Raw genomic sequence first — 11,188 nt, 5'->3', positions numbered from 1 at the left:
TCGATGCTGGCTGCCTCTCTCCTAGTCGCACCTGCACCGATGTCCACATGCAGAAGGAGGAGCACGCAAGGTGACCTTCTTCATCAACTTTTTCCCTATGTTTTTCATATGATGCATTCATGTGTAGCACATGCTAGTTAATTTGGTACGAAATTGTTAAATGTTAGTTAGAAGTAAATTGTCTATCTGCTAAAAATGCTAATTAGTCCTAAATTTCCAGTTTGTTAAAATGATAGTTATAGATCTAAAAATATTTATTTGTTAAAATTCTAGTTAATTTGAAGCAAATTGATTTTTTTAACTATTAAGTAGACTGTATATATGATGCATGCATGATCGTTTATTTGTTAGCAACATTGATAAACAAAAATTAGTAGCAAAGGCTAGTTATAGTTAGTTTCTTAATTATTAAAAAGTTAACTACTCCGCTCCTCAGCTACTTATTATTAGTTAAAAAAATGCAGCTCAAGCCCGGCCTTGAATGGGCCATGAGATATCCCCTCCTCATGTCATGACGTCACCCCTCCCGCTTCTAGTGAGTATTCAGGCGCACTGTCGCCGCCCCTAAGCACCGACAGTTCCGACGACTCTGACTTCATTGAACCCATGGAGGGGCCGAAGGATCCCACGGACTCGGAGTTGGGGTATCCCGAGTCGAAGGAGGACGACGACGACATTGATGATGGCGATGACGATAATGACCGCCAACCTTAGTTTCAGGGTCCGACTTGTGGACCCTTAATTTTTCTATATATGTACTCCAACAATCTCCCTGTCAGAGTTTTGACCTGAAATCTGAGGTTCTTGAGACTCTGACTGGATAAGCCATGAATTTTCGCTTCATACCTTCTGATTTCTTTGAAAATCCAGGATATTTGCGCACACACACAAACACAGTCGTGAGACTTTACTTATTTTAAAGCGCATCTTTTGTTGTGATCACATATAGATCGGCTGCTGACCAACATGTCAGTGGAGTAAAATCCTCGTGGCCCTGCCGTACTCAACAAGGTCATCCAAAATCTCACCCAGGCTCTCGTACTTGAAGACAAACCCTTCCCCAACAAGCTTCTGTGACGAAATGCACACTTTCGGTTGCTCGGGGCACCCACGAAATCTGCAGAAAACACATGTCGTCAATGGCCCACCGTCACTGCAATCTGAACATGCATGCATGTGGAAGATTTGTATTTTGTCCATCTTAAAATAAGTGTCTCAACTTTGTACTAAACTCGAAACACTTATTTCGGGACGGAAAGAGTGGTACATACCGATCGGCATTCACAATGTATTGCGGGTATTTCTGTGCCATGAGATGAGCGAGCTGTAAGGCGGTGACGTTGTGGCTGCAGCAGATGTACCTCCCAGACGAGGACTCATTCTCGGCGACGAACACCTCGGCGCGACAGAGATCCTCCACGTGGATTATCGACACGGTGCCGGTGACGGACTGCAAGCCTTCCAAGATGGCCAACTGCGCCTCGTCACCTAAGATATATATCACCGGTCAATAGGGTTATAATGGAATGCCAAAATGATAAACAGATAGCCATATGAAATGTCTTCTATCGGTCTCTCCAAATTCCAGTAAGTAATACTATGTGAAAATAAGCGAGTACTCAAGATCATAGCTTCTTTGCTGCATCTTCCCGTCGGTAAACAAAAGTGGAAGGAATGCTTGCAGGGATGCCCAACACATATGCGTCGATCGCTCACCTGACAACAAGGAGAGGGTGACGGGAACGCTGGATGCGGCTTTGGAGACCGGCGCCGCGCCCAAGGTGAACACGGGCAACACGGTGACGAGGTCGATGCCGTTCTCCTCCGAAAATTTGCTCGCAGCCTTCTCCGCGAGCACCTTCGACACCGAGTACCCCTGCGACATGAACACGGGAGACACGAGACCAGCGTCAGCCCATGGCAGGCGTCGTGTTCCTGAATCCCAACCCATCGGCGGATGTTTACCCAGGTTGATGGCTTGCTGGCCCTGAGGTACTCGACGTCGGACCAGGAGCTCTCGTCCAGCACATGGCCGTCGCCCTGCAGCGGCCTCCTGGACACTCCGGCGCTGGACGACGTCAGGATCACGCGCTTCACCGTCCCTGCCCTCGCGCAGGACCTCATGGTGTTGAGCGTTCCTTGAACGGTGGCTCCGACCAGATCTCTCTGTCGCCATCATCACCGTAGCAACACAAAGCACACATTAAGGTATAGTTGTCCCTGAAGAGGAAATAAGCTGACATAATTGCACGTAATTAGGATGCCAAATGCTAAAATCACAATTGCGGCGTAATCAGTATAAGGAGTTCTCTACCTGTCAGAACTGTCAGAGGGGCTAGCAACATAAAGCTTGCGTTCCAACCAACTAACTACACGTGTACACCACCCTGAGATGCCGGAAAACCAATCGTGTGGATGAGAAGGAACTTGTTGGAGAGGTTCATTTACCTCGGGGTCGGCTGACATCAGATTCAACGGAGCGGCGACGAGGAAGACGTAGTCACAGCAGGAAACTGCCTCGTCAAAGCTGCCTTCTTCACTCAGATCGGCACGGATGATGTCCAAGGGGCCAAGCGCTTGCAAGTCCTTGAGGTGGGAGTTCTTCTCCATGTCACCTGCACACAGATGACAGACTCTTCAGTTTAGAGGCGCGCGGACCTTGGGAGCACAACAATTCGAAGCAATTTCAGCATAAAAGAAGGCGCGCTTCACATGAGATTCGCTATAGGCATGCTTTACTGAAGATAGAACCGGGGTCAGGAATCAAACCGGGGTCTCTGACAGTCGTCTTGACAGCGTAGCCTTTCTGGAGCAGCAGCTTGATGAGAGCTGAGGCGATGTAGCCGCTCCCTCCGGTGACGCACGCCGTCTTCCTTCCCTCAGCCGCCGACATCGCTGGCCGCCGCTACTCGATTGACGCGATTCAGGGAGGTTCCACTGCTCTTGTCTGGTCTGGACGTCTGGTTGTTGGCACACTGCAAACACCGCATATATCCCCTCGGGGCTAAATTTCGTGTTTTGATCCTTTTTTGAAATTTATTCAAGATTTGATCTTAGTTTGAATTTTTTTTAAGATCTGACCCTTTTGCTACCGGCAGGGATCATGGCGATAGGGAATAACAGCCTACCGTCAAGATCCCTGGCGGTAGGGTTGCATGCCCTACCGCCAAAAAACTCTAAGTATTAAATACAGTGCGTGCTCGTGCCTACCGCCAAGCACCTTAGCGGTAGGGTATTTTTATGATAAAGATGCAAATTAAAATAAAAGGCAATGAAAATAACTAAGTTTTGGAAGTTAGTATGATGGAAGATAGACTCGGGGGCCATAGGTTTCACTAGTGGCTTCTCTCAAGAGCATAAGTATTTTACGGTGGGTGAACAAATTACTATTGAGGAATTGACAGAATTGAGCATAGTTATGAGAATATCTAGGTATGATCATGTATATAGGCATCATGTCCGAGACAAGTAGACCGACTCCTGCCTGCATCTACTACTATTACTCCACACATCGACCGCTATCCAGCATGCATCTAGAGTATTAAGTTCAAGAGAATAGAGTAACGCTTTAAGCAAGATGACATGATGTAGAGGGATAAACTCATGCAATATGAAACAAACCCCATCTTGTTATCCTCGATGGCAACAATATAATACGTGCCTTGCTGCCCCTACTGTCACTGGGAAAGGACACCGCAAGATTGAACCCAAAGCTAAGCACATCTCCCATTGCAAGAAAGATCAATCTAGTAGGCCAAACCAAACTGAAAATTTGAAGAGACTTGCAAAGATAACCAATCATACATAAAAGAATTCAGAGAAGATTCAAATATGGTTCATAGATAAACTTGATCATAAACCCACAATTCATCGGTCTCAACAAACACACCGCAAAAGAAGATTACATCAAATAGATCTCCACAAGAGAGGGGGAGAACTTTGTATTGAGATCCAAAAAGAGAGAAGAAGCCATCTAGCTAATAACTATGGACCCGAAGGTCTGAGGAAAACTACTCACACTTCATCAGAGAGGCTATGGTGTTGATGTAGAAGCCCTCCATGATCGATGCCCCCTCCGGCGGAACTCCGGAACAGACCCCAAGATGGGATCTCGTGGATACAGAAAGTTACGATGGTGGAATCAGGGTTTTGGCGCCCTATTTGATCGTTTGGGGGTACGTAAGTATATATAGGGGGAAGGAGTACGTCGGTGGAGCAACAGGGGGCCCACGAGGGTGGAGGGCACTCCTGGGGGGGTAGGCACGCCCCCCTACCTTGTGGCTTCCCTGTTGGTTGCTTGAAGTAGGGTCCAAGTCTCCTGGATCTTGTTCGTTCCAAAAATCACGTACCGAAGGTTTCATTCTGTTTGGACTCCGTTTGATATTCCTTTTCTTCGAAACCCTAAAATAGGCAAAAAAAACAACAATTCTGGGCTGGGCCTCCGGTTAGTAGGTTAGTCCCAAAAATAATATAAAGGTGAATAATAAAGCCCAATAATGTCCAAAACAGAAGATAAATATAACATGGAGCAATCAAAAATTATAGATACGTTGGAGACGTATCAGTACTCTCCTGACGGAGATGCTAGTTCCGGCACCCTATGAGGCGCCGGAGAAGAAGGCCAAGAAGAAGGCCGCGGGGACCAGGAAAGGTCTCCGGCGCAAGGTTGTATCGGAATCGTTATCCGATAACACCAAGACGCACTCCTCCCCCGAAGACAAGGAGGAGGAAGAGGAAAATTCTCCCCATCCAGCCGAGGGAGATAAGAAAAGGAAGGCCGCCCCATCCGGGGAGGCCAAAGGGTCCAAGAAGGGAAGAGCCCTCCTTCCGGACCGCTCCACCACGACCGCGTTCAACGACGAGGAGTGGTTGCCCAGGGATAAGCCCCTGGCGAAGACGTAAGTATCCGGATACCATAACAGTTCTGGTATATTTCGTTTTATTATTTCTTATCATGCCGAACATGATCATGCAGCCCACCCAAGGACCGTCTCGACGTATCCTCTTCGGATGGGTCTCTGGGCCTTTCGGAGACGAACAGTGATTCGCTCCCGACTGCCTCCTCCCCCCGCCCAACGGAGGATGCCGAGGTGTTGTCCCGAAGGGCACCAAGCCAAGGGAAGGTAGTTCTAGGGGCGCCCCAAGGCGACCTCCCAGATGCCGGGCGCATGGGAGGCAAGGCTCCCATGGGCACTAATGACGGGGGCAGCAAGTTCGGCCCCCGGCCGAATACTGCGCCGGAACCTCCCATGGTTTCGGACTCTGTCGGGTGACCCCTCGCTAAGGGAGGCGAGCCGTCTGTGCCGATGGCCTCTGTCCATCCAGAGGCACCGGACAACTTGCTGGAAGCGCTTCGCGACGCTTCCATTGACGAAGAGCACCGCACTATTATGAGTGTGGTGGTAGAGAAGGTTCAGTCCGCTAAAAGCGGACTGACTGAAGCCTGTGCCAGCCTCCTAATAGGCTTTGAGGTAAGTAATCGATTTATAAGAAAATGTTATAGCATAGACAGTAGCCCCAGATGCTCTGTTTGACGTTCGCGAAGAAAGGCTGAACAGAGGATCAAATAATAATCACAATGTGTCTTATGTGAATAAGCAGGCTTCGCTGCTAGCCGCTGCCGCTCGCACTGCGGAGGTCTCCGCACTGAAGCGGGACCTTGAGCGGTCCGAAAAAGAGCTCGGCCTTACCAAGAGGCAGCTCGAAGAGAAGAAAGGTAAGTAATACCCGTCCGTATATTGATAAGGAATAAAAAAGAATGTGGTTTCCAAGTCATAGGATCATCATTGAATTTTGCTAGGGGCCACGACCGAAGTGGCGGCCCTGAAGGAGGCGCTGTCCGAGGCCGAAGACAAAGCGGCGAAGGACCGCACCGAGCGCGAGAAGCAAGAGGCTTGAGTCGGCGAGGTGCAGCAAGAGCTCTAGGATTTCGTCAAAAAAATACGAGTCCTTGGAGCGTGACCCTTAGACGCAAGGGTCTGAGCTTGCGAAGGCCCTTGTGAAAGTGCAATCATGCCCTTAATCTTATTTTGATGTTGATGAAAACATGCATTTTTGGGACTAATCATGTTTATCAAGTATATCTCAGGATTATGTTTCAAGTGCTATGTGTGTGGATCATGACTACAAACAAAGAGGTACATATTACTCAAGAGCGGAGAATACAAGACAAATGGCTTTGGCCCTTTCTTTCGATTTGTCCTTGAGTATAGGGATCCCACACTATTAAGAGGGGATCGTTGGGTTATGTGAAAGACTTGATCAAAATCCACAAAACACTTTTTCTATCATCTCTTAGTTTTCACCATGTGTGCACGGTCTCTTTGTGTTCTTGAATCAGTTGGCACAGCCTTCACAACTGACCGGACATCTGGCGCCCACCGGATGATCTGTACTTCTCAACAGAACCCTTATTAGCGGATGTACGGTTTCTCCGGACGTCCGATACATCTAAACAGAACTCATATTAACGGATTTCTGGTTTCTCCGGACGTCCGGTCAGCGGTCGTCCGCTACTCTCCGGACGTCTGCTACCTGTGCTATTTTCGCGGTCAGATTTATACTCCAGCAAGCGGACGACCGGCTGCCCGGCCGGACGTCCGGTCCGATCTGTGTCACCGGTCGTCCGGTACCCACCCGACGTCCGGCAGCTCCTGTGCCTTAAGTGGCCAAACGGCTAGCTTTTTAGTACCACTATGTATAGCCTTCTTCCCCCACGGGATAGGGTCGACCACTCACTTTGAACAAACCCTAGAACACATTACACTCTCTCTCTCACTCCTCCACACCAAATCTTAGATCCCCAAGGGATTTGAGAGCATTTGAGAGAAGTTGTCCGATCAAGTGATAGATCCACTCCTTCCCCTTCTTTGCACCAAAGGAATTTGTGACTTGAGCAAGTCTTGAGCTTTTCCCCATCGTTCTTGTTACTCTTGGAGGTTGGAGACTCCTAGGCGGTAGGAGTCTTTCAAAGAGTAATCGACCCTTGTGATTACCCCCGGAAAAGTTTGTGAGGGTTTGGAGACCACCCAAGGTCTACCACTAGTGGTTGAGAAACGCCTTCGTGGTGTTGTCTCAAAGAGAGAATAGGGTGAGCCTTCGTGGCGTTGGTGTGCCTTCGTGGTAACACCCACCTCTCTAAACGGTGACATAGCTTCCCTCCAAGGAAGTGAACATCGGCTTACATCCTCGTCTCTCGGAGTTGCGGTTATCCCTAACCTTAACTCTCTACTTGTGGTTACTTGTCTCGTCTGCACTTACCTATATCATATTGTGCTAGCTTACTCATCTACTTGTATTACTTGATTATCTTGTTTAGCTCTTAGCATCACACTTGCAATTGTTAGGCTCACTTTCATATTCTGCACTATTGCCTAAAATTGCCAAGTAACAATTAAAATTTGTATTTCTACCTATTCACCCCCCTCTAGGTCCATCTCGATCCTTTCAATTGGTATCAGAGCCTCGTGCTATATTCTTGTGGCTTAACCGCCCTAGAGCGAGATGAACCCCGATGGGACTCCCCTTGTTGTAGATCCAAAGGATAAAGGCGAGGCTTCTTCTGAAGTCAAGACCTTTACTTCTGAGGATCTAGAACGGGCCCTTGCTAAGCAAAAGGAGGAGCATGATGCTTCTGTAGAGGCCTTGGTCCAAATGAGGATAGCCACATTGTCCATGGTGCTTGCACCACTTTCGGGTGGTGCGGCTTCGAGACCAACTGTGCCCACTCCATCACTTGGTCAACAACCTCCTAGCAATGAACACTCTAGTGTTCCTTGGCTTTATGCAAGACCCCAAGTTGAGAAACTAAAATATAACTCTCAAGGCAAACCTCCTTTACTTGACTCCACTTCTGATTTTGCTTTGTGGAGAGTTGCTATGCAGGATCATCTTCGATTTGTAAATGATGGGATGCTAGAGATCTTGGAGTATGGTTACCATGTGGTTGATCCAAAGAATCCTACACCAAGAGAAATTTATGACAAGAATCTCAATGACACGGCAATCATGTGTATACGGAGAGGTATGGTTGAAAAGCAAAGGAGACCTTTCATACACATCACAAGTGCCAAGGAATTATGGGAAAGTATTATAAGATCCAAGACCGGTACCTCCACCCTCCGGAGTGCTCAATATGAAATTGCCAAGGGGCAATTGCAAAACTTTTGTATGGAGAAAGGTGAAACTCCAAATCAACTCCTTGAGCGTCTCATGACTCTCACCGCTGATATTGAGTCATGTGAGTGTGACAAGACACAAGATGGATTTAACATGATTAAGCGATTCCTTGTGGACAAGTTGCTCCATGCTCTTTCTCCATATCACCATCAGATGGTATGGGACATAAGACAACACCATGCCTTCAAGGAAATGACTACATATGACATCATATCCACTTTCCAACTATTTGAAGAGTCAAAGGCAAATGCTACAAAACATCTTGCCATGCATGGTACTCCATCGTGGAAGTTCAATCTTGCATTGAAGGCCAAGCATGTATGTGAAGATGAGCAAAGTGAAGAAGAAGAAGAAGATGATGATGAAGAAGATGGTGATGAGGTTGAATCCGATGAGGGCCCTTCATATGAAGACATGGCTCTCTTTGTCAAGAAGTTTAGCGCGGGAAAATTCAAGGGAAGGTTTCAAAAGAAGAAAGTAAGAAAATGATACAACTGTGAAGAAACCAACCACTTCTCCAACGAGTGCCATTATGAGAAGAGAGAAGATAAACCAAGGTTTCCCAAGACCTTTCCCAAGAAGAAGTTGCCAAATCCTTTGAACTCCAAGCTCAAGAAGAGAGATGGGAAAGCAATGGTTGCTCAAGAAGAATCCGATCCGGATGATGTTAGTGGTGTTGCCGGAGTTGCTCAAGATTCTCAAAACACATTGAGGCTAGTCAACAAGAGTGGTGAAGTCCTCACCTACAACTACATGAAGGATTACAAGGGCAACACTCACAAGTGTCTCATGGCGAAGGCCGTGGTAGAAGATGGAGAGGACCAACACTCTCCTGACAAGGTCAAGGTAACCCCACGATCAAACCCTCCTCTTTTCACTCCTCCTACTCCTAGTGACGAGTATCTTGATGCGGAGGATAGTTATGAGGATGATGATATAAATGATCCTATGCTTGCTAAACTAAATAAGTTCATGTGCTCTCTTAAAGGAAAGAAGCTCACTATGTTTCGTATGCTTATGGAGATGGTGAGTAAGCACACCATTTCCATTAAGGAACTCGAAACCCTCGTCGCCGAGGAAAAGGAAAAATATGAAATCCTTGAGCGGAAAGTCCAATATGAGGAAGCACGCAATGATGAACTATGCTTAAAAATTGGTGCAAACATTGATGTTCATACTAGAGATCTTGCCTCCTTGAAAAAGGCTATCGACTCTTATGAAGAGTTGATGAATGATAAAAGTAAGCTTGTAAAGTCTAATGCTTCTCTCTCTAAGGATTGTGAGATCCTATCTGTGTCCCTCAAGACCAAGGAAGAAGAGCTCACCCTTCTTACAAAGAGTTTTGAGACACTCAAGCTTACTTATCTTGAAACTCTAGCCAAGGCTTACTCTTCTCCTATTATCAATGTTGATGCTTGTACTACTAACTCTAGTAGTGATCTAGCATCTATTCTTTAGGAGAATCGCTTTCTCAAATCTCAAATCGAGAAAGGGCTCATGACATGTGCTCAAGGGCAAAAGAACCTTAATGAGGTGTTGAGCCAACACAATGAAGTGTTTGCCAAAGAAGGACTCGGGTTTGACCCAAGCACAAGCAAGAAGAAGACATCCTCTCAAAAGTGCAACACCCCTCTAAAAGAAACTTTTCTACGAGAAGGGCATAAGGAGAAAGGTAAGGTTGTTTGTGGGAAGGCCACAAGGGGCATGCCCACCGTCAACAAGCCAAAAGAGTTCATGCCTCCATCCTATGTTCTTCGTAAGACTAAGGATGGAGAAGTTTGTGCAAAGTTTGTTGGTCCTCGAAATGCATTTCGGTTTAATGCTATTTGTGTCCCTAAGACCCTTGTTACTAACTTGAGAGGTCCCATTGCAAAATGGGTGCCTCTAACCAAGTAATAATTGTGTGTAGGTTGCCTTCTCCGGTGGAGTAAAATGGGTGATTGATAGTGGATGTACCAATCATATGACCGGAGATAGCAAGTTGCTCTATGATTTCATGGAAGCTATTCAACCATTTATGAGCATTATGTTTGGTGGAGGATCAAAAGGACAGGTACTCGGTTTGGGTAAGGTGGCTATCACAAATGACATGTCTCTTGCAAATGGCATGCTTGTCCAATCCCTTAAATACCATTTGCTTTCTGTTCGCCAATTGGCCTCTGTTGGTTATGATACACTATTTGGACTAACGGATGTGAAAGTCTTTAATAGAGATACTCTCGAAGTGGCCTTTGTTGGAGAGTTGGATGGCAACCTTTACACGATTGATTTCTCGAAAGAGAGCACATTCCATGCAACTTGTCTAATGGCCAAGGCCGACAAGGGGTGGCTATGGCATCGCCGGCTAGCCCTTGTCGGCATGAGAAATCTTCAAGATCTCTTAAAGGGAAATCACATCCTTGGACTAAAAAATGTCTCTTTTGAGAAAGATCGTGTGTGTAGTGCATGCATAGCCGGGAAGCAACATCAATCAAAGCACCCACCCAAGAATATTGTGTCTACTTCAAGGCCTTTGGAGCTCCTTCATGTGGATCTGTTTGGGCCTCCTTCATGGGATAGTCTTGGTGGGAAAAAGTATGGACTTGTCATTGTGGATGATTACTCAAGATACACATGGGTGTTTTTCCTCAAGTCCAAAGACGAGACGAAGATCACCTTCATTGATTTTGCCAAGCAAGCACAACACAAGTTTGACAAAGAAATCATGGCAATAAGAAGTGATAATGGTTCCGAGTTCAAGAATTACACCTTGGAAGGATTTCTTAGTGATGAAGGGATTGAGCATCAATATTCAACTCCATACACTCCCCAACAAAATGGTGTTGCAGAAAGAACGGACCGCACCCTTGACATGGCAAGGTCCATGTTGGATGAATACAAGTCGCCACATAGTTTTTGGGCCGAGGCCGTCAACACTACATGTCATGCTTCAAACCGGCTCTTCCTCCGCACGATATTGGAAAAGACTCCATATCAGCTCCTAATCGAGAACAAGCCAAATGTCAAGTAC

At 46.6% G+C, this 11,188-nt stretch overlaps 1 protein-coding gene across 1 annotated transcript; it reads right to left on the bottom strand.

Annotated features, from left to right (window-relative positions):
* Positions 1-604: 604 nt before the first annotated feature.
* Positions 605-2,966, bottom strand: LOC125534183 (anthocyanidin reductase ((2S)-flavan-3-ol-forming)-like). Its single transcript, XM_048697462.1, has 6 exons — positions 2,770-2,966; positions 2,449-2,615; positions 1,966-2,166; positions 1,717-1,876; positions 1,272-1,488; positions 605-1,117 (listed from the first exon to the last, which is right to left on the bottom strand). The coding sequence occupies exons 1-6, from the start codon at positions 2,891-2,893 to the stop codon at positions 970-972; spliced, it is 1,017 nt and encodes a 338-aa protein (XP_048553419.1). The 5' UTR covers positions 2,894-2,966; the 3' UTR covers positions 605-969.
* Between the last annotated feature and the right edge of the window lie 8,222 nt (positions 2,967-11,188).

The sequence above is a fragment of the Triticum urartu genome, chromosome 2 (assembly GCF_003073215.2).
Source record: "Triticum urartu cultivar G1812 chromosome 2, Tu2.1, whole genome shotgun sequence".
Classification (NCBI taxonomy): Eukaryota; Viridiplantae; Streptophyta; class Magnoliopsida; order Poales; family Poaceae; genus Triticum; species Triticum urartu.
This window is presented reverse-complemented; position numbering and strand designations above follow the sequence as displayed.

Coding starts and splice junctions, on each gene's coding strand:
- LOC125534183 (XM_048697462.1), bottom strand. CDS start 2,893: ATGTCGGCGGCTGAGGGAAGGAAGACGGCGTGCGTCACCGGAGGGAGC. Junction 1,489..1,716: donor CACCCTCTCCTTGTTGTCAG/GTGAGCGATCGA, acceptor TATATATCTTAG/GTGACGAGGCGCAGTTGGCC. Junction 1,118..1,271: donor TACATTGTGAATGCCGATCG/GTATGTACCACT, acceptor TGTTTTCTGCAG/ATTTCGTGGGTGCCCCGAGC.